This window comes from Lottia gigantea, assembly GCF_000327385.1.
Source record: "Lottia gigantea unplaced genomic scaffold LOTGIsca_111, whole genome shotgun sequence".
Taxonomy (NCBI): Eukaryota; Metazoa; Mollusca; class Gastropoda; family Lottiidae; genus Lottia; species Lottia gigantea.
Window position 1 is genome coordinate 252,297 of NW_008707025.1, and position 25,059 is coordinate 277,355.

General features: G+C 32.2%; 1 protein-coding gene across 1 annotated transcript; it reads left to right on the forward strand.

Annotated features, from left to right (window-relative positions):
* Positions 1-910: 910 nt before the first annotated feature.
* On the forward strand, positions 911-24,658 carry LOTGIDRAFT_237567 (hypothetical protein; the record flags this gene model as incomplete). The annotated part of the gene is made up of 20 exons (XM_009047381.1): positions 911-926; positions 7,801-7,883; positions 8,696-8,845; positions 9,111-9,182; positions 10,365-10,525; positions 11,198-11,307; positions 11,829-11,902; positions 12,305-12,467; positions 12,891-13,004; positions 13,302-13,371; positions 13,729-13,876; positions 14,374-14,501; positions 17,658-17,869; positions 18,505-18,630; positions 18,832-19,096; positions 22,162-22,352; positions 22,835-22,920; positions 23,378-23,523; positions 24,390-24,462; positions 24,629-24,658. The coding sequence occupies 20 exons, from the start codon at positions 911-913 to the stop codon at positions 24,656-24,658; spliced, it is 2,418 nt and encodes an 805-aa protein (XP_009045629.1).
* Positions 24,659-25,059: the final 401 nt, after the last annotated feature.

The following is a 25,059-nucleotide window of genomic DNA, read 5'->3' on the forward strand; positions in this document are numbered from 1 at the left end:
CAAAATAAGTTTGCCTCGACTTTCTGGTTTCAATCTCAGTCCAGAGGTCAAACATATTTCAGTTTTCATAAGCCTGCTTTAAATTGCAATATCTATGTTAAATGTCTTTTTATCTGAAATGCAGGGTTTTCAACAAAAAACTTTTCTATTTAGACTGACATTACATCTATGACTCTATGAACATCGATGAAAATGGATTTTACAGGTTATTATTAAATTGCAGGAGAACTAATTAATCCTAATGTTTAAAAGTTTTTCTAAAATTCCTTAAAAAGTGTTGAAATTGGGGGGAAATCTTAAAAAAGATTTGATTTATTATGTCTAGCGTCTAGTCGTTCGGATGGGACAATAAAAAGAGGCCTCGTGTGCTACAGGCTGTGCACGTTAAAGATCTCTTGACAGTTGGAAATCGATAAAGAGCTGGCTAATGCCGCTGTCCTGGCAAAATTTCCCTCACTGCACCCGGGCGTTGCCCGTCTTCATTAGCCCACATAGTGCAGAAAAGTAGGACGTAAAACTCCATTCATTTCATTTCATTTCTGTATGTCGTCAACAGGAATGCTGTTTGGAATGGCCTAAGACGTAATTGTATGAAACCTCATTTTAACAATTATCTTAGGGGGTTGATGATCCTCACACCCCTGGCACATATGTTTTTTTCACTTTTCTTATGTACCAAGTGTTGGAAAGTATTCCATTTAGATGTCTGGAACTGCCCGATTTAGTTATGAAATTCTTAATTTTAGCCCTATTTAAGCCCTAAAATGATCTCAGAACAATGAGTGCTGGACAGCTTGTAAAATGTAACAAATCAAGACCGGTCATTTTCTGGTCCTTTTGGTTCTCTTGAGCAGAGTTACTACCCTTGTAATAAAACTATCGACAATCTATTTGATTTCTAGTTGGAATTATGGCGTCTGTTTACTGTAAGTTTGTGGCAAGCTATATTTCTGTTTCTCCTTCCCATACAATCACTTTCATTAACTACATGTCAATCAAAGAGTTAATTTACCTTTCTAGCTGAAGAGTTGCAAGGGAAGGGAGGTCATCATTGATTGGTGGAGTAAGAGGAAAAATTAGAGATTTAATTGGATGAACTTGATGCAACATTGATTTAATTTTCTTTCCACTGTCGAGTTTTCACTTTTTGATCAACTTCTTGATGGAATTTTTAATAGGAGGAAATTGGTTTCAGTTGCTTTTAGTTGTTGTTTGTTTTTATTCTGAGATGTTTAGAAAAAGATTTTGACACTATTTGGATTGGAAGAAGCTTTTCCCAAAAAATTCTTTCTCTGTTTTTTACCTTTTATACGCCAACATTCTAAAGTGGATGTCTAAAAGGCTGGGTATCGATTACCAAATTGATCTATTGATGGCAGGCTAGCGATCATAATCGATTAATAATCGAAATGAAATACTAAATTAAAAACATGCCCAAATTCTTAATTTCATTGATTATATTTAATAAGTATATTCTTGGTACGATCGGTTATTATATTTTATTATGAGTAAGTTATGTGCTGAAGGGAAACCATGTAGAAGAGATTACTACTTGTTAACAGGTACAATGGTGAAAAAGTAACTTTGACATATAACCGATTATGAAATTTGATAATTGATAATCGAAATTATAAATTCCTTATTACGATAATTGATCATTTTGATCATTTTACCCAGCCCTAGTTGTATATTGCAGTCCATTTGTCTCTTGGTCCGTCTGTCTACAATTGGCTTATGAACGCAATTAGGGTTTGTAAGATTTTTTGATTTTATGATATTTGGTGTGTAGATTTATAGATATAGGACCAGGAAAAGTCAATCTTTGGACTTCAGAGTTTTAAGATTCTTGGACAGTAGTAAAGGCATTTGGCTTATCATGTACAATCTGAATTAAACTCAGCACCAGGATTCCAAAATTGTGAGCATTGACAGTGAGACGAATGAAATTTAGTCACAGTAATTATTATACTGGAAATTAAAGGGAGATTCCGCTTTTTTTTAAAAAAAAATTTCATAATAAAAAGCGTCCTAAATTATACCTGAACATATTTTGATGTATTTAATTGATCAAACTGAATTTCTTTTAAAAAAATTCATTAAAAACTGAGAGTACTAATTGTTGATTAAGCAGTTTGACCTAGTTTTGGTGTTTGGCTTGATAATAGCTCAATGTTATTATAGTTGAAACCTCTAGAATACATTGAAGACATATTTCTCTACAATAAGTCATTTATTTTACTTCAATCGGTACAGTAGTTTTCCAACAGCTTCCATTACAAAGTATAACAAACTTTAAAAGTAACATATATACCGTTGCGAGTTGCGAGTTGCGGTAAAGCAGTCATTACCAAATAATGTCACATAATGTTAATATCGTGCACACTTGAAGTTATATTACATGTATTTGGGAGTTTAGGGTATAATATGTTTAATTTCATCTGGACACTCAGTGTTCAGATGGTTAAGTGCAGAATTCATTGCCCAAATCTGAATTTCTTATGATGTTGTGTTTTAAGTTTTGATTATATCTGAGTTAACTTTTTAAGAAATAAACCTCGTGCAAGACTAATAACTAGATGTTAGATCTTGAAGATTCATTTGAATGTAGCCTTTTTAATTTGAATTGGCTCATATTCAACTAAAGACATTTATGTGGTTAACATGCAATGACAAATAAAACAAACATTTTTCTCACAAAACATTTGATATTACTCAGTAAAGCTGGCTGTTAGACCATTTAAATGAACATTAATCTGATGGGATAATTTTAGTATTGTTCACGTGGATTAAGAGTTAAAAATGCTAGCAATAAGCTTTTGAAGAACATGCTAACAGATAAGATCCCTAGAGTTCATCTTACACTACGATTAACTCTCGAGTTAGTGTATCGTTACATCTTCAAAAACATTTAGTTATATGCCACCTACAATTTTCCATCAGTGAGTCCCAACAATAAATTATTTTGTTTCGTGACTAAGAAATTGTCAAGTAGAATATAAAGGCTTAGGGTATTATTACACAAGACCAATTGTTTGACATAAAGTTTATGTTTAGTTTTGATGTAAATTGCATCTAGATTAACTCATTGATAAGCAAGAGATTAGTTAAAGATCAGATGAGCTCTTCTGTGAAGAAGGTAAAATAATAGGCAAGTTATCTATTGCTGGCCATAAAAATTAACTTTATACATACATATATTGGATATTTATACTTATTGGTTAATGTAGTGTAAAAAAGAGGCGAACTCTATCTCAGCTTGTTTTGCGTTCCCAGTAATCAGAGATCTTAAACGTCAGTAGTCAGCCGTGAACAAATGATTTAATGGATATTTAAAAACTACTCAAATAACCCCATCTTCATTCAAATCAGAAAGGTGATTTTATATATTCGCTTAATTTACTATAAGTCTTAGAAAAACCTCCCTCTTCTACTTGATTAAATTGAATCCCCAGAGACTAAGGCTTGGCTAAATGTTCAATATAAAACTCTTTAATGTATTCACAAGTGGAGAAAACTTCTCCCGTTATTACCTTACATACAACGTTTCTCCATTAAACTAAGTCGCGAAAAAGTGGTTTGCTGTGGAGAAAATCAGATTGTCATTCAAATGGATCAATGATGACTTCACAATAGACCCTCAAGAGGAGATTACTTATTTCGCGGATAAATAGACGATTGCTCTTAAGCCAGCATAAATCAATTCTTCTCCAGCTATGATTGGATTACGTTTCTAAATTGCACGGATTCTATCAGCAATTACTCTGATTAGTAGCCCTGCCTTGGAATCTTGCCGACAATCGAGATACGTCTGTTTGTTTGCTTTCAGACGACTAAAACAAATCTTTTTCCAGTTTTCTTTCAGAGACACGATCTGGAGAAAACTCAATTAGATTTTCTCCATTTGAACGCAAATTGTGTCCATGTCAAAAAACATCTCTTTATGTTTCTCAAACTTTATTTCATCAGCTAAAAAACTGGCAACTGTCTGTCAGATGAAAAATAAATATTTTAATTAGTTTCATCAATATTAGTTTAGTTTTGAAGGGTAAAAATCATTTGACTAATTGAATTCACTAGACAATTCAATTTCTAACCAGTTATTCCCCAGTTCTGTTGAGATTTGCCACTCATTTGAACTTCTTATGGTTTATAAAAGTTTCAATTATAAACTGGAAATTTCTTTTTAAGATCTGTAAGGGGATTTGAGAGTTTTTGAAAAATCACCTTTGGGAAATAGGACATACGTGACAAATCTGATTGATTAAGGTCCTTTACTGAGTGTATAAATGTTAATTTGTATAGGTTTTTGAAAATTTTGAAAAAGTATATGACATATCCACAATTATTTGTAATTTCAATGTTTTTTTGTGCAATGTGCTTTTTATTTTGTCAAGAGTTAAATTTTTTTCATTTTTTTAATGATGCTTGAGACTCCAAAACTCCAAAACTCAAATCAACCCCTGAAAATGGTGCATCATGGCCTTTACAAACTCACTCAACCACTATTGTCTTGGATTCTGAACCAAGCTATGAAGACTGTGTTAATTGCACTTGTCAGGTTATTAAAGAAAGACTATCTCTCATCCATGATATGATAAGATATTATTGTCATGTTTCTCTCTCCCTCTGTATGACAAGCTATGATTGTGTTGTATGTCTTCAACCACTAACAACTGATGCATGATCTTATCTTATCTTTACACTACATTTCTTGTCAATGTTCTTCTTTTGTTTACAAACAAGATTTCTAAAACACTAAGATTAAAGGTATTATTGCCTACAATAATTCTTTTTTTAAGGATAGTGACGTTAAGTTCTCAGTTATATATAATAGAATAACATTCGCCAGCATCTGTTATGGAATAACATAGCCCAGCAGCATCAGTTATGGAGTAACATAGCCCAGCAGCATCAGTTATAGAATAACATAGCTCAGCAGCATCAGTTATGGAATAACATAGCCCAGCAACATCAGTTATATTATTACATATTCCCAGCAGCATCAGTTATGGAATAACATAGCTCAGCAGCAGCAGTTATGGAATAACATAGCCCAGCAGCATCAGTTATTGAATAACATAGCTCAGCAGCATCAGTTATGGAATAACATAGCCCAGCAGAATCACTTATGGAAATGCATAGCCCAGCAGCATCAGTTAATGAATTACATAGCCCAGCAGCATCAGTTAATGAATTACATAGCCCAGCAGCATCAGCTAATAAATTGCATAGCCCAGCAGCATCAGTTAATGAATTACATAGCCCAGCATCATCAATTATGGAATTAAATAGCCCAGCAGCATCAGTTATGGAATAACATAGCCCAGCAGCATCAATTATGTAAGCCCAGCAGAATCAGTCATGGAATTACATAGCCCAGCAGCATCAGTTATGAAATAACATAGCCTAGCAGCATCAGTTATGGAATTACATAGCCCAGCAACATCAGTTATGTTATTGCATATTCCCAGCAGCATCAGTTATGTAATTACATAGCCCAGCAGCATCAGTTATGGAATAACATAGCCCAGCAGCATAAGTTATGGAATAACTTTCCAACATTCTGACCAAAAAGATCCATATTTAAATCAAAACAAGAAAATGTTAAGACTAAGAATCTACCACCCTCCTAAATTACTTCCTTTCCCAAGACTTTATCCTACTTTCAAAGCTGTTGAATTTTTTTGTCAGTTAACTGAAGAGCCTTTTGTAGGCACTGGCTATGTCACAAGAATTTTTCTTGCTTGAAACTCTTCATGCAGACAACACTCTCACTTGCTACCGATTGGTCTATTGCAGTGCCTATGGAAAGGCAGCTTTCAAACTCAGTATTAAATATCCAACTGCAATGTCCAGATTTCTAGGCATTTCTTATTAAATCATCAATATTCTTGAACATGCCATCATGTTATGGCAAATTTGCTTCCTGAAAAAATCTAATTCTAAGAATTAGTCGTTAGTATGCAATTTTACATTGAGAAATAACACACTTATGATGAAATAGGTCACAAGATTTTTTGGTGAAACAGTACCCTTATCTTATGCAATAAATTGCTCATAAAACTTAATTTGACATCGTAGAATTTAATTTTTATTCTCTATCTTATCTTTTTCTAATACAAGCAACACGAGAAAATGTGAATATAAGATAATGTCAAGTATTGTATGGAGGTTCTACTAATCGTTTTCATGTTGATTGGTCAAGACGACACTGTCAATGACGGAGAAATATTCCATCTCCCCTGGGCTTCCAATCAGTTGATTACTCACCAAATGGAAGAATTATGAATACAGCATACAATATTAGCGCAAGATGAGACCGTTAATCAAATTGAGGAAGAAAACTCTAATCATAATTCCTGATCTCAACGCCAAGTCTCTATAGACCCAGAAAACAGATTTCAAGATGAAATTGTAGAACGGAATTCTGTCTTATCGAGATCATATTCACAAGACGACAGAAAAGAAAGAAAGATTGGGAATGAAATTGATCATTTGGCCAGCGAAATCCAATAAGTTATAACGTGGCTTTTGCAAGGATAGAGTTGTCGTGAGTGGTAGCGATACAAGAGATTTATCATTTGTTCCTATCTATTGAAATATGGCAGGCCGTTTTCTTCCATCAGCTCAAATGCATTCATGAGAAAAACAATTTAATCAAACATGGCAGGCTTTCCAGTGCCGAATATTTATTACCAATTGATGCCAATATTTGAGAAATGTCGCGGCAAACTTTCTGCTTCGGTCATTTATTCATCCTATTTAGATTAATGAATTTCCTGTTGCAAGTTATCTTAATGTACTTTATCTTCAAAAACTCGCTATGATTTTTTGCCTTAAAAAAAGTGGAATCATTGCAGCGTTGAAGTTTAAATGTAATCAAAAATGAAATTAACTGAATCTTCAATCTATAAATGTATTTTCTTCACACCATTAAACCAACAAGTTTTTTTCTGAGTTTCCAGTGTTTTTATGTGAAACTCATTATTTTGTTTTCCGTGCTGGACTCCAGTGAGTCTGCTCAAACTAATGTTTTATTAGTTCAATTTCTTAGATTTAAATCAGATTGTACCTTGTTTAAAGAGGGGAATGTGAATCTTAAAGGGAACGATTCAGATAGAAAAGGCACCTATTCATTCTGCACTAATGAACTTAAAGATGGTTTTCTTATTTTTTAGTGTCAAATTAAGCAAACTGTTTGATTAATTGGTGTTTCTAATGAATTATCATGTATTTTTAATTATATCATTATGTTCTTATTGAATATAATTAGAGTTTTAACCAATCATAAATGTCCAAGCATGTACAGTCTGGATAAACAACAAAAGACTTACTGACCTTTCTTGATTGGTCACTCATTGGAATTCTGCTGGTAAATTCTCTTCTAATTTAGCTAATTATGTATTAATTATGGACATGTGAGACAAACTGGTATTTTTCATTAGAGCACCTCTACTTTCTATTCATATAAGTATTAGTATTTTCATTTTCATAAATGAAAATAAGGGAAACATCTTTAAAAGAAGTTCCCAAATAATTTTAAGATAAGCATAATATGATCAGTTACTAACAAAATTTTAATTAGTGTAAAGTGGATATAAACACAAATATTGAGACTAATTAAGTGTTTTATTTACTACAATGCAGATTATAACATAGTATTTTATACAGTATTGATTATCTTTTCATGCCATTAAAATTTATAAAATTTCAGATATCACAGACTTCATACTGGAAATCGGAATAATTAAACTCATAAATGACCATGAATGCTTTAAGTTATTAATCTTTTTATTTCAGGTCCATCAGATCAACATGAATTTCAAGCTGAAACCAGGCAATTATTAGATATTGTGGCTAAATCACTTTATTCAGAAAAAGAGGTAAGAAATGTTTAAGTTTAAGTCATGCTTTGGATCAAAAGGCACCGGTTCCACAATTTATAAAGTATGTAATTATATAAGAGAGATGATGTGTGCTCAATTGAAAGAGATTCCTGTAGGCCTAATTCTGGCCTGTAGTTTTAAAAAAAGTTTGGAATAGTAGTTGGTCAATACTTGACCATTTCTTGTTGACCATTTCTTGTTGGATATTACAGTTTTCAAATTATATTATTTCTTCTAAATAACAGAATTAACAAATATACACTCTTTATCCATGATCTGAGAAATTCCTCTTTAAATTGTGTTCAGTTGAATTTGTCATGAAAGTTTCACAGTAGACTTATTAAGGCTCACTAATCAAACCTTTAGAAAATAGCCTGATTCACAATTGAAATTTTAACAATGAATATCATATAATATGATAGATAAAGCTTTCATTAAACAAAGCAATTGATTGGTTGAATATTTTAATGTCCCAAGAACTCAAAATTTATAGTCAAGATTGTCTGCTCAGTTGTATCTGAACATGTATAAAATTTAAACAATACCTCAAGTATGAATTTGATTGATTTATTAATCAGAGAACAAATAAATTAATCTTAAACGTCCAGTTAACTTTTGACTTGTGATTAAAACCAGTCTAGAGTCAGACATCATTGATTCGTATAGAGTAGCCCAATCTAGTAATAACGTGTGGTCTCTGGGGAATACATTTCAATCAAGCTAATTCTATCAATTCATATGCCTTGTTTTCATTCCAAATTTTTTTTCATTAATGTGAAATCTGATTTGTCTGATATGATTTTTTTCAGGTTTTTATCCGAGAGTTAATTTCCAACGCCAGCGATGCCCTGGAGAAATTACGTTATTTAGAATTAACAGGAGCAGATGTGCTGAATAGTGAAATTCCATTAGAAATTCACATCAGAACGGATGATGCTAAAAAAACCTTTACATTACAGGTCTGTCATACTGTGGACTTTCTCTCCAATCATTTTTCACCACTGTGACATGTTGGAAATTGGCAATTTTGATTAACGTACATATTATGAAGTTGTTATGGAAACACAATTTTATTTGAGAGATTTGATAAATTAGTTTGCAAAATAAATCAGATTGAAAAAATATTCAATTTACAATTTGTGATTAGGAATTTTTTCAAGCAATAATTGAACAATGTTTTTAAATATCCCATTTTTCCATACCAATTTATTATTTTTTTTTTAGGATACAGGTTTAGGATTGACTAGAGATGAGCTAGTAGAAAATTTGGGAACTATTGCTAAATCTGGCTCAAAGGTAGGACCTATGATGTTTTGTTAATGCTAAATATATAATTGAACACATTAAATGTTTCAAAACATTAGCACTACACCTGTTTCCACCCCTAGCTTAAAATCTTTAAAATACAGTTTTTTCAAGGTCTGTTTTTCACAAAAACTTTGTAAAGATAAAATCAGAACTTTATTGGTCAAAAAGTCAGTTTGAAAACATATTTCAGTGCTTGTATCACTTAGTAATTTATGATTAAAAAGAACAAATATATTTTGGAATGTTTTAATGTAAAGTCTTTAGAATTAATGCTAAACAATCTACATAACTAATGTACATCGACATAATGAAGTTTAGTATTTCAAGGGGAATAACTACAGTATGATGTGTTCTGATTTGAAAGCTCAGACTACAAAAGAGTTTTCAAGACACTTCAAGCATTTGATTATTTAATGACTTTTATCTTCTTCATTTCTTAGACTTTAAAAAAAGTTCAATGATTTAGACATTTAATTTTGGGATAACTAAAGGGTTACCTGTAGAAAGTGAGAAATTTTTAAAGTAATTCAGACTAACTGCACAGCATTGCTACTGGGGAACTAGTCCGAAACATCTACCTCTATTCCAACCTCTGATGGATATTTTGACAGTTGTCAGCTGGAGTAGAGTCAGAAGAAAAAGACTCTGTTAAATGGGGATTTTCCATACCTCCAAAGATGCGTTTTCTCTAACATAATATTGAATTACCTTTAAGATAATTGTAAATTAGTGTTGAGCATCATCGTAACTTTCGTTTTATTAGTATAATGTGACTCTATGACCTTTGAACTTTTGGCTGTGCACACAGTTTTAGATAGCCGATGCTAGATCAGTTTCGCAAAAAAAAAACTTTGATGGAACCAGAGACATGACATAAATGGTGTAGGGAGGAAATGATGGTATGACTGAACTACAAAAATATTCATCTTCCCAAATATACCTGGGTTTTCCAAATCTGAGGTATCTAAATAGGTTGAAAACCTACAGAGATGCGGAATGTCCCCATTTAACAGGGCTTATTATTTCTGTCTCTACAGATGACATCTGTCTAAATAGCTATCAGAGGCTGGAATAGAGATAGATGTTTTGGTGTACTGGGAAACTTGGGTTGTTTATGACATACCAAAGTTTCTAATTTGGTAATTTTGATGGGTATTTTGAATTTTGCAGGCATTTGTAGAACAGTTGAAGGGTAAAAATGATGTAGCTAGTTCTCTAATAGGACAGTTTGGTGTTGGTTTTTATTCTACGTTTATGGTAGGAGAAAAGGTTGAAGTTTATACCCAGTCTTATAAATCTGATGAACCAGCTTATAAATGGACGTCTGATGGGTGAGTATGATAACTGCTTTTGTCAAGAATGTGCTCTTACCTATGTTCAAATAGTATCTTTACTTATAATCAGAGGTCTGTGGCCCAATGGAAGAGTTTGAAATCGGTTTAAAAAATGTAGGATCAAAACTTTTGTATTGCACACTGTTGCCTTCTTTGAAAAGCTCAATCATTTGCAGTAATGTAAAAGGTAAAACTTCTTAAAATCTGATTGATCAAATTGTCACTGTAATAAGATGAACCTAATCAGAGTTTATATTATTGAACATATAGGATTACTTTAAAGGGACAGATTCACCATTTTCCTGAGTTGATTTGGGTCTTAATATATGTACTAGAAATGTACAAAAATCGCATAATTCCTGCAAAAACATCTTAAATTAGGAATTTCACATTCTATTTCTATAATATCTCTAGAAAAGACTATTTGTCATTTAAACTTTCAAACACGGATAATTCTGGACATACATGGATTTGAAGACTCAAATTTGGACGGTGAGCTGTGAACACTATTACTGATTAGCTTATCTAAATAATTCCAGTTTCTCAGACTAGGGTGTGATTGGTCAAATAACTACGACTCTGTTCCTTTAAAGTTATGATGTTTCTGACTACGGGCCTCTGTTATCTATCCCCACATGATTCTAATCATTCTGTTTATTAATATTAAAGAACTGGTTCTTATGAAATAAGTGAGGCTGAAGGTGTCCAGAGAGGAACTAAAATTGTGGTTCATTTAAAGGGAGATTGTTATGATTATTCTAAAGAAGATAAAATAAATGGTAGGTAATGTGTTTGTGATATTTAATAGTAGCAACATTTCCTTCTCAGAATCAAAATCAGACTTCTGGTTTGTATGCAGTTATGTAAAACACAGAGTGTCAGAAGTAAAGACAGTGTTGGATATTCTTTCATGCAGATATCACCAATAGTAATTGTTGAGAACTACACTGTTAATAATTATTCTTTAACACCAGACAAATTGGATTTTCACTCTGGAATAGTGTAATTAAGCTCTTATCAGCTGGGAAAGCAAATGCTCCGATAACAATACTTTTCCATTTAAGTGGATGTTTTTCCGTTCATTTTATTGTAACATTTTGATACTGGCTAATGTGTTATATGGAGTTTCAGATTATGAGATTTGAATCCAACTGAATTCAAAATCAGAGTTGCATTGTTTTTGCACATGACATGCAAATCACACTCTATCTCAGTTGCTAATGAATGATTGCCAATAGTAACACATGCAAATAATACAAAAGCTACAGATTTTGCTAAATATTGTGTTCTTTGTTCTCAGAAATTGTCAAGAAATACAGTAATTTTGTTGGTGTTCCAATATTTTTAAATGGAAAGAAGGCCAACATAGTGGAGGTAAGGTGACTTACTCCAGCAGACTTTCACAGGCCCACTGAGATTACAACCCACGACAACCATTTGTTCCAAGTAACCAAGCAAATTTAGTCTTAACTGCTAAATGCTTTAACTTCTGTGCTACAGAATCCTTCAATGATAATATGTCATAGCGATTATTCATAACAATTAGTTACTTTCCAGCAAGGAAATTTTTACAATCATCTGAAAAGAAATTTAGAGTGATACAATTGTAAAAATATTTGATTTATTAGTTCAAAGAGCTGAAATTCAGCTACAACTGTCCTATTTCCACAGACATTCTACTTGGCAGATATAGATATTGAGGTCTAACAATAAAATATAATTATATAGATGACTATTTTAAATTGCTCAACTGGTTTATAACTTGTTATTCTTCAGGCATTATGGATGAGAGAAGGTAGAGATATAACAGAAGAAATGCATGAAGAATTTTATCGTTTTATTGCCAATGCCTATGATAAACCTAGGTATCATATGCATTATAAAACTGATGCTCCCCTTAATATCAGAGCTTTATTTTATGTTCCTGAATACAAACCAAGTAAGTATTTTCTGTACTTGATGCAAACTATAGCATTAGCTATGTCTGTAAAATATAACTATTTATTTTAGCTATGTTTATTAACAAAACTATGTATTTTTAGCTCCATTTATCAACAAAACTACATATTTTAGCTATGTTTATAAGCTATAACTAATTATTTTAGCTATGTTTATCAACAAAACTATGTATTTTAGCTATGTCTGCATCCTATAACAATTTATTTTTGTAAACTATAACTATTTATTTTATATATGTCTATAAACAAAACTATTATTTCAGCTATGGTTATCAACAGAACTATTTATTTTAGCTATGATTATCAAAAAAAACTATATATTTTAGCTATTTTTATCAACAAAACTATACATTTTATATATAAAATATATAAATGAAACTATTTATTTTAATGGTTTATTTTAGCTATGTTTGACATGTCAAGAGATACTGAGAGCTCTGTAACATTATATAGTAGAAAAGTTATGATCACACCTAACGCCAGTACTATTTTACCAAAATGGCTGAGATTTGTCAAAGGTAAGTGCTATGATTTGAAAGATAAATCCTATTTTTAATACTGTAATATTTGTAGAGAACCATTAGTCTGTTCTGTTCACACTTTTCTGAAGGGGATGTATTTCATCTTGAAGCAAGGAATTTGTTAGAAGTAACCAGCTGAAATATTATTGAAGAGAGACAGTAAATATTTTGTATTTGGCTACTTATATTCTACTATTAATAGAATATAGTGAATTATCACTTAGAGAATTTACTTTCAATTCCTCTTCAAATGTGACAACCAAAATTTAAAATTTCTAATTTTTTGTTACATAGGAGTTGTTGATAGTGAGGATATACCTCTTAATCTAAGTCGTGAATTACTGCAAGATAGTGCTTTAATCAGGTAATTTTTAAATTTTAAAGTTTTGTTGTAGAGATCTGAAATATCAACTTTACAAGCCCATATTAAACACAACTCTGTCTGTTTACATGTTTCCAAGACCAGGTCACATGACTTCCTGTAGTCCGAAATGGCACGCTTTTAGGAGAATATATGCTTTTAGGGCATAATCCGATATGCTCTGATGATAACCTCATCAGGAGTTTTATTTGAGGTATACAACAGTTTGTTAGTGCTCAAACATACTGGAACTACAACAATCACAGTTACAATGTAAATAGAATAACAATATTCAATATCAGGGGGAAATGTTGGAAATTTATGTCTATTTAAAGTATCTTTATTTCTTGTTTTATTTAGAAAGCTACGTATTGTCCTAACTAATCGTGTCATCAAGTTTTTTATTGATCAAGCTAAGAAAGATAATGAGAAATTTATGAAGTTTTATGAAGATTATGGACTGTTTCTAAGAGAAGGTATTGTTACTACACATGAACAAGATCAAAGAGTAAGTATATGTTTATAGCTGACTTTGGTTATACACTACTCAGACATTAACTTTTAGGCATTAAATGGGAAGAGACGCGTTTGAAAATGCGCTGGGTCCAAAAATTTCTATTTTCAGTTGAGTTTCTAGTAACTGATTGTAATCTTTGTAAGAAGGAAGATTCTTTAAGTTTATGAATAGTTAAAAAGTCTCTATTACTTAGTGGCAGCAAACAAATTATATAACTTTTAGGCATTAAATGGGAAGAGACGCGTTTGAAAATGCGCTGGGTCCAAAAATTTCTATTTTCAGTTGAGTTTCTAGTAACTGATTGTAATCTTTGTAAGAAGGAAGATTCTTTAAGTTTATGAATAGTTAAAAAGTCTCTATTACTTAGTGGCAGCAAACAAATTATGGTTGTTAGATAGTCAAGACTACAATTTGCAAGTATGAAACAAGTCACATTGAAAGAGGCTACAACATGCCCCTTTGTATATTTTTATTTCTTTTATTTGCAGGAAGATATTGCAAAACTATTGAGATTTGAGTCATCTAATTTACCTGAAGGTCAGAGAACAACATTAAATGAATACGCTGGTAGAATGAAGGCTGGTGCCAGAAATATTTACTTTTTATCAGCACCAAGGTAGGTTTATCAGATATATATGAAAGAAATACTACCTCTTAGAATGATACATGACCTTGTACATATCTAATAAAACTAAAAAAAGAGTACAGCATCCCCTTCCTGGCGTCACACATTCTGGCTAACCTTGTATGCAGCTGGCAGATAAATTGGACTACTTTAATCCTCGATTGTAGACATCTGGCTAGTCTCTGACACCCAGACATCTCCTGTCTACGAGGATATAGTCTTCCTCCTAACAATTAAAGAAGATTTTCTTCCATCTGCATAGAAGTTTTTCGTCAGGCGTATCGAAAATGGCCGCCGTAAATACAATTGGCGCCACACCACATTCCAAACAACAGAATCCATGTAAATCTCATATCTGATGAATATCTACTCTTATTGTATTATACTCAACTTTGAGTATTTAAATTGTTAATTTTGAGGTGGTATACCTATAAAGCTATGTATTCTGATATTACATTCTCAGAAAATATATAGAAATATAACAACCAATTTGATAATGTACAAAAGACAAAATAATTAGAATATTTCTAAAATGGTTAATTTATATTATATTATCCATTTCTGACGCTGCCTGTATGTATCGTTGTTTTCGCCTCGCACTTATAATATTCTGGCCATTAATAACAACATAACACTACATCAATAATGAAATATATTCACTGTTACAATAGTTCTCAATACATCAATTGTAGAGCCATATAGAAATATTATAACAGAACTTGAATCATGTTGTTACTCAGAGTTTCATGCAAATTGTTTGAAGATTGCTCAGTGTGAAACTCTTAAGTAACAACATGATTCAAGTTTTGTTTGAATTTTAACTCAAAATCAATATGAATATACATCTATCTACAAATACAAACATAATCTACAAACAAAAATATACAAAAACAATGGTCCTCAAAACTGATACATATAATATAGGGGTTTTTGGGGTTTTCTAACTTTTTTTTATGTATATCAGATCCATTTATGGCTTTCTAACATCATTTTCATATTCTGTCAAATGTCTGTGGTTCCTGTAATTGTAGAAATGCTTAACCATTATGAAATCACTGTCAGACAAAGTTGATAATGATATCTAAAGGCATTTGTAATAGCTATGTCATAAAACCGGTAGTTTTAGAGGGATTGCGAGACCCACAGACATCTGACTTGATTGTTGCAAATCAATGCTATCAGCATAGCTTGAAAATATGGAAATGGAAATGACAGATAAAATCAATCCAAGCAACTGCCGTTTTTTTGAAGATTTTTCTTGTCTAGAGACCTTAAAACCTTGCTCGATTGGTGATTTCTGCATGTTCATGGAATCAGCAGAACGGTCAATAAGTTGGATCACAGATTAGAATGCGTTCCACATTTGCTGAAGAAAAAGTAGGTGTAGACAGAATTCAAAATTGATTGCGAAGTAGGCAATTTTGGATGGGACATATTCCGCTTCTGTTCGATTGAGGGAAGAAATAGAACTGACCGAACCTGTTCAGAACTCTCTGATTGAGCGCCACTCCAGAGATTACTTACAGAATGGAACCTACAGAGTATTTCTGTGATTAAGATTGTCATGGTTATTACTGAAACAGGTAAGACTTCTGCTATATTTTTTCTGTTTTTCGTTTCCATAGATATAGAAACTTACAGACTACAGACTTAAATTATTTAGATTCTTCTATTTACACCATTCCAATTTCTGGTAAAACGCAATAGAAATTCCCTTTTTCAGTTATTATTTGATTGTATATCAACGTAGTGCTAGTGATATGTTATTCCTCCTCCTTGAGTTTTTCTGCTTTCTATTTTAACTACTTTTCAGTCAATAACTTTGTATTTCGAAGTTGGCCTTTCAATACTAAAGAAAATGTGTGTGGTCTGAGTCCAAATATCCGATCAAGTTCTATTTGGAATTTCAGACATACAGTATTTTGGAATGGTGGAAATAGAAGAGTCCCAGACCCCAGAATACCTTTTTGCAGTCTAGCATGAATGACGAAATATCTCAATTTATATTGTCAGACGCATGGCACCAAGCAGGGAGAAATTCTGACATGTTTTTTAGGCATTTAGGCAACATTGCGGTCAAGTAAGACACAGGCACAGGCATGTTGTCATAACCTCTAGTGAGAGTTAGTTTGAATAATATAATTTGAATAAATGAAATGAAAATCCATAATCTTCAGAATCTAAAATAAATAAAAAAAAAAAACAGATTTGTGTTTTTTGGTAAGGCCAAAAGACCAACTAATCTGACATATTATATAATATTTGTGGTTCATTTCACATTGACTCATAAGGTCAGATTCTGTGATGTGTAAAGAACTTTTTGTGCTAGGTATGAAAATGGGCTATAAAGATGATTGGTTTCCATGGCAACCAATGGTCTGCAACTTGTCATTCTTTAATCTTTATCAGATGTTAAATATTAAACTGATAAACTGTGTAGGTATAGTGGTCTGAGAGCAAACACTGGACTGACTCTGGGAAGCACTGGCAAAGACATCAAAATATTTTTTACCTTAAGGAGGATTCTATTCCATGGCACCTAATCGCCTAGCAGACGACAATCTGAATCGCTATTGACTTAGCTATTGTAGGATTATAGCTTTTAGGATAGTTAGGTAGAAGTTTTCAATTTTTTTTGTAAAGAAAGGACAAAGATCTTTAAGTTAGATTTAAATTTTATTATTAATATTAGGGACATAATCTAATAGCTGTAAATTATAGTTCATAATTATTGATATGCAAGTATACATGTATATAAGCTTATGTGTATTAGCTTCAAAATTTTGTTTTTTTTGTTTTTTTTTGCAAGTGACTCCAATTTTCATTCATAATCTTACGAAATTGTTTTGCACCTCATGTTCTGAGTCATTTGATATTCAATCAATGTCTATATGTATGTACTGGTACTATGATTTAATGTAGAATTTCTATAATTTTATTAGTTGCATAAAACTTTCAACCAATCAACTGTTTGTCTTTGGTATTTAGAAGAAACCGTTTTGATTTGGTTTTTGTCTAATGTGAGTTGTGTACAGAGAGTTGGTGCCCTTTGAATTGTTTTAATATATTACTAAACCATCATTCTTATTTTAAACTGATTGTAGAATCTTTTTTCCCTTCCAATAAACTTGATATTTGTATTTTCAGGTTTAAGATGGAAACAGGAAGAGATTCACTGCCAGAGGGGGAGATCTTACATGAAAGTATAAAGTCTATCAATTCTGAAACCGACATTGCCAGGAAGTGTTTAAAACTTAAAGAACATCAAGATGGGACACCTCATGTATTGCTAAAGATAAACAAACCTATGACAATAAATCAAACTTGTTCAGTACACCAGGGAAAAAAACCTCCAACTGGTAAATTTCAAACATTAATATTTTCAAACATGTAAAGTTAAGCTCTTGTTTATCTTCACAATGCCACTCTATAACAAACTGTCAAGCTCTCAAGAGATAAACAATTTGGTTGCATGTGTAATCGAGAGTTTTGATTGGCTGTAGTGGTTAGCATACAATCTTATCAAATCACAGCATTTACAAACTTCTGTAATACAATAAAGTGCTTAATGATGGCAATGAAATAGGTTGACATTTTGAAAATGGAGCTTGTGGTGGTAGAAAGTGGGTTCATGTCCATCTTGATTCAACATGGCTTGTTTGAGTTTTGGTGTTATCCAAGAAGCTGATAATCTTGTAAGCTTAAGCTTTGATAAGAGTTATATGTTGAAGACTTGCATGGATCCATCACTTATAGAACAATAAGTTGTCACAAAGATGAGTTTGACAAAGTCTGTTTCTTCATTTTGGCTGATTTTTTTGGTCGGGCATGAATTGATCTGATTGAATCTCAAGATGTTGGCCTAAGTGATATAGGTTGTTGTGCATGGAGCAGATCATGCTTACTCTTTTCGAAACACCTCTACTAAGTCGCTAGCAATTATTGTTTGTTTATATCAATATATATTCAGCTGAATTGTATTATATTATTACAGGGAATAAACAAGATATTGATGCCAAGAAAGTGTCTAATGCTGTATCCAAGGGTGATTTCAAACCTATTGTTTTATCATCTGGTAAACCAACATTTATTACATTTGATTTGGAGACTACTGACTTTAGTAAGTTATTTATTGTATTTATTGAAGTATATCATATTACTCAAACTTGGCAGCCACTTACTAATGTGTTTTTGATATTTTTCTGTCCAACTTCTGATTTTTTATCCACATGTAAATGCATTAAATTTTTGTGATCACAGTTTTTTTTTTTGATTTTGAGGCATACTTAATTTGAACTTTTTTCTGTCTTTTTTTTTTCAGTACGAGGAGATCGATTTCCACATATAACACAAATTGCTGCTAGTGAAATAGAGTCTAATGAATCATTTTCTACCTATGTTCTACCTGAATTGCCAATGTCACAAGGAGCTCAATATGTCACTGGTGTCACAGTAACTGACACTGGCATTATGAAAGTCAAAGGCAAAGAAGTGAATAAAATCTCCATTAAAATTGCTATCCAGAAGCTTTGTGAATGGCTGGATAATTTTCCTAATGTTGTGTTAGTGGCTCATAATGGAAGAAGGTTTGATTTTCCAGTGATGTTTTCAGCTCTTGTTGGTACGAACACTGCTGACCTTTTTCATAACAGTGTTATAGGATTAATTGATTCTCTGCCAGTATTTAGGAAACAGTTTCCTGGATCATCTTCTCATAAACAAGTACATCTGGTGCGCTCCTTACTAAAGATAAGCTATAATGCACATAATGCAATTTCTGATGTGGAATCCTTGGGAAAACTTGTAAAATTTACCAAGCTATCCCCTGAAGAGCTTCTATTGAACAGTTTTTCTCCTCGTGCAGTCCATGATGACTTTAATCTTAAAAGAGAGAAACAGCTCAAAATCTAATTCATAGACCTTATTCATGCATCAACCATTTTGAATTGATTAATACCTTAAAGGGACAGATCTGCCATTTTCTGAGGTCAATCATATTTTTGTCTCATAAACGGCCAATTGTTAATCTAAGCTAATCTGTAATAGTATTCACAGCTCACTGTCGAAATTAGAACCTTCAGATCCATTAAAAAGACTAGTTTCTTTTCCATGATTTCCATTTTGAAGATCGGTTAATGACGTCACATGTATGTATACAGTAGACTCTATCAATTTGTCACACTATGTCTACACACAGCTACAGATACTCCAATTTTCAGAGAGAAACAGATTGTGAACGAAAAAAATATGTGCTTTACATATATTCAAGGCCCAAATCAACCCCTGAAAATGGCAAACTATCCATTGAACATGAATAGTTTACCTAACTTTTTGGTAGTTTTAGTAGTAATGAACACAATACATGTCTGGCTTATATAGTGTCCATTACTATTTATCTTAAAAGTATAATTGACAGTTTGGGTTAATATTTTGAATGAGACTCAGATATGCAAGTTGTTTGCACAGCTGTACAAGATGCTTGTTATATTAGATTCAATTGATTTTTTTATAAGATTTTATATTTTTGTACTGATTTTTTCTGTATTTGTTGTTTGTGAAATGTACATGTTTATTTCCTTCAATAGTGTTTAACACAAAAACTTTCATATACTTGAAATATGGCACTTTTATTACACATGAAATGGGGGGGCGTATATTGCCATCACCCATTTCCGTCCGTGCACAATTGCTCGTAAACACTCTAGAAGGCACAATTCTTGACTCTTTTGAAGTTTGTTATCAACCATGGATGAACCCTATCAAAAATAAGAAGGATTGGAAAATAACTCATATTTTGACGAATTGTTACTGTACTGCCAAATATTTTTATTTACAATCAAAGCTGCCAATGGGCGTTTATTATCTTGCCTGCCAAGCTAAGTGTAATATTGTGGTTTGCTGGAAATACAGGATTCATCACAAAGGTACTGTTGATTATTTTGTGTTCAAATAGTGTTCAACACAATAATTTGATTAGTATGAATTACAGCATTTTAAACAAATATTGTTAAGTTTATTTTTATTTCGTTGAACACAAAAAAGTTTTGATATGCTGTAATTGGATCATTTTAAACAAAAATGCTGTTTATGTAACTATAATATTGTTCAACACAAAAACTTTCGATATGTTGGAATTTTAGCATTTAAAATATAAGTACATTTATTTTGTGTGCAACACATATACAAATACAGTTAACATAATAACTGTTGTTTTTTTTATTATGTTAGTGTTTTACACACAGCAGCATTTGGAAATAATGGAATTATTACATTTATAACATAAATACTGTTTATTTTGATACTTTGTTTAATGTATTTTTCTGAATAAAATAATAAAAATGGATTAGCTCTCTTTAGCTGCTGAGCCAAGTCTACAATCTGTTTTTGGGATGTAGGTCCCTTTTTCTTGCCTTTACTGATAACAGTAACACAAAAGGAGATTTGTATGTGTAACAGGGACACTGATATTTTCTGTAGAAATCATGCAGACATCAATGGTGCCTGATTACTACATCTAATTACACATCATCACTATGTCAAACTTATTAGAGCTTCTTATACCTTGACTGCCATAGCCACCTTTCTTGTATCATGGAAGTTTGTTAATGCAGTGATTTGCTTGGATTAGATGTAACGTCGTAATTAGTGATTATAGATTTACAGCACCTCGAGTAGTAACAATAGTGATTATAGATTTATAGCATCTCGAGTAGTAACAATAGTGATTATAGATTTACAGCATCTCCAGTAGTAACAATAGTGATTATAGATTTACAGCATCTCCAGTAGTAACAATAGTGATTATAGATTTACAGCATCTCCAGTAGTAACAATAGTGATTATAGATTTACAGCATCTCCAGTAGTAACAATAGTGATTATAGATTTACAGCATCTCCAGTAGTAACAATAGTGATTATAGATTTACAGCATCTCCAGTAGTAACAATAGTGATTATAGATTTACAGCACTTCGAGTAGTAACAATAGTGATTATAGATTTACAGCACCTCGAGTAGTAACAATAGTGCTTATAGATTTACAGCACCTCGAGTAGTAACAATAGTGCTTATAGATTTACAGCACCTCGAGTAGTAACAATAGTGCTTATAGATTTACAGCACCTCGAGTAGTAACAATAGTGCTTATAGATTTACAGCACCTCGAGTAGTAACAATAGTGATTATAGATTTACAGCACCTCGAGTAGTAACAATAGTGCTTATAGATTTACAGCACCTCGAGTAGTAACAATAGTGATTATAGATTTACAGCACCTCGAGTAGTAACAATAGTGCTTATAGATTTTCAGTTGTGCAGAGCGAAGTGAAGTGAAACAGAGCGGTACTCTAAAGCACTATTACCTCTAATAAGCCATAAAGCAGTTAACAGTCTTTCTATCAAGGGCTATGGTTCAATGTTTTCAGTAGCATACAAAACAATCAAATCATTGCATTTTCGATATTAGAAAAATGGCTATTGCAGTCATGGTATAAGAAGGAGTTCATAATAGCTTGACATTGTGAAGATGTAGTCATCTTAAAGGTAACACAAAAAATGGAAATGGTGTAAATAAAAGCTATAAGTGTCATTGTTACATATAGAAAAGAAAACCTTGTTTGAATCCCTGTTATAAATACAAATCCATTTTCAGCCGTCACCTGGCAGAAACATCACCATATTATGAGGCATTAAAGAAGAAAGATATAGAAGTATTATTTTTGTATGAACCCTATGATGAACTGGTATTAATGAACCTGGGACAATTTGATAAGAAAAATTTAAAATCAGTAGAAAACGAATTAGCTGATGATAAGGAAGATACCAATACAGTTAATGAAAATGGTAACTAATGATTTTCTTTTGAATATTACTTATAACATATATCATGGGTAGAAGCATCTTTACAATATCAAGGTATTACAAACTCTGTCTAACACTTTGACATCATGGGGCACTTTTCTTGTATCACAGATAGCAGGGATTTGATTGGATTGTTTTCCACCTTATGCAGCCAATAAGAAAACCTCGAAGCAATATTGTTTACAGTCATCCTGGCAAGGGTTCTAATTGGCTGTATTCACTAGCGTACAATCCAATGAAATGGCTCCATTTTCAAATTTCTGTGAATAAGAAAAGTAGGTTATGATGTCGATATTAGACATATTTTAAATGCCTTAACATTGTTAAGGTGATATACAGGTAGAAGCTTCCATAATTTGTCTTATTAATTCAATTCCAGGTGAAGGAATAAGAAGTTAAACTAATATTATTTCACTTTGTTATATTGTTGAACTATTGCTCATACATGTATATTTCTATTTTAGATAAAGAAAGTTTGGTACAATCTGAAGCTGATTCGTTAATACAATGGTTAGAAACAGTTTTAACTAACAAAGTTAATAAAATTAAGGTATATTAAAGTTCATTCCAATTTTCTCTGTCCATGTCTTTGAATCTTCCTGTTGGAGAATATTTGCATATGAGAGGAAGCCGTGCCGAGATGATTTGGATCACAAAAAAATCATAAGAAGCTGTGGTGGTTCTGTGAATTGTTAACCCATCAGACGTCTAAAGTCAATTTTCTCTTTAAACAGTTAAAGAGGTGTGGGTGGGATGGAAAGAGATGTTCTAACTTTTTTATTGTCATTGGGGTCATTTATAGCTTCTATTTACACCGTTCTAATTTCCATTCGATGTCTGTAGTTCCTGTAATTATAAAATTTGCCTTGCCGTATATGACATCACTTTCATAAAAACTGCTAAGTATATGAGCTGCTTTTCTGGCAGAATTATAATTTTAACTGCATGCATGTTGTACAATTGAGTTCCAGTAACTTTTAAATCAAGTTACCATCTTGCTGTTTCAGGTAACCAAGAGATTGGTAACACATCCGTGTATAGTAACAGTATCAGAAATGGGAGCTGCTCGTCATTTTCTACGTACAACACTAGCTGAGAAATCACAAGAAGATAGATTACGATTATTACAACCTACATTGGAACTTAATCCCAGGTATAATTCTTAAATACCATATATTCTGTCATTTTGGTATTGAAGTAAAGTAAGAAATGTCTTTATTGATCAAGGATGAGAAAAACTTCTTGGCCATTGTCTTTCCAATCTGTATCTATTTACAACTAAATTTTAATGAAAATTCTAATAAAGAGACAGGGCCTTTTTGCAGGGTTTATTTTAATCTTGAATATATTATGTAAATAGTCTTCAGAGGCACTAGAAATGTACAAAAAACACATAATTCGGTTAAAAATACTTCAAACTTGGAATATATGCTCACTTTTCTTATATATGTCTTTTATATATATCACAGAGTATCTTAATTGAAGGGTCGTCATTTTAACATTCAATCGCGACATACATGGATTTGAACTCTCAAATTTCGACAGTGAGCTGTGAATACTATTACTGATTGACTTAGCTAAAATATTCACGTTTCTGAGACTAAAGTATGATTATTTCAAAGATCATAATGTCTGATTGGTGGAAAAAATTGTGCATCTGTCTCTTTAAGAATGATATTGTTATTTTGATGTTATAAACCCTGATTCACAAAATAGTAACATTGGGTACCAGCAAACATCACAAAGGGTACCTGGAAGGCCACTTGGACAAATTGAATAATAGTGTGGTCAATTCAGGTCCTTTTGGTGACTTTCAGTTTGTCTATGGTTGGTGAGGGGGTACCAGGCGCTTCTAAATGTTGAAAACAGTCCACAAGGCTGGGAACCAGGCCACATATTCTCAAAACGATTTTGGCGCTAGGATGTCCTAGGTTCTTATCTTCTAACATTGATTCTAGGACATCCTAGCGCTAAGATCTTTCGAGAGGGTTATAAAGAATGCAATATTATAAATTTCAGTCATCCTCTGATAAAAAAGATGTTTGCATTAAAACAAGATAACCCAGAGTTAGCAGGCCTATTAGCTGAACAGGTGAGTTATCAATATCGTATTTTCATTCAACTGTTAATCAATCAATGAGTAATATTTGATTTATTCATTGATTGGTTCATTCTTTTATTCCTTTGTCTTAAAAATATTGATAATTCAGCCTTATTATTCATTCATTCTTTTTATTCATTGATTTGTTGCTCTTTAGTTAGATATTAATGAAACATCAGTATGTTAGTTATTTCATTGTCTTATCTATTGTATATCTCTTGTCTCTCATATTCATGGTTTGACATAACGCCTAAGAATTGTTCAACCCAGTTGCCCCCTGTCAGTGGTGCAGGTTGGAGCTGCTGACATAGAAAAAGAGTCTCCTCGTTCGAATCTTATAATAAATCAAGGCCCTGTAGACTGCATTGTGTGCACATTAAAGAGTTACTGTCCTGACAAAATTTGCCAAATTGCACACTGCATGGCATTTGCCTGTTCTCATTAACACAAACATTTTGAGAAAAGAAGAACATTAAAATCCATTTCATTGCATTTCTTATATCCAGTGTGTCTGCTCTTGATTGCTAGACATTTTTGTGCTAACTCTTGGTAAATATATTTATGTATGCCCTGTAATTTTCAACAAAA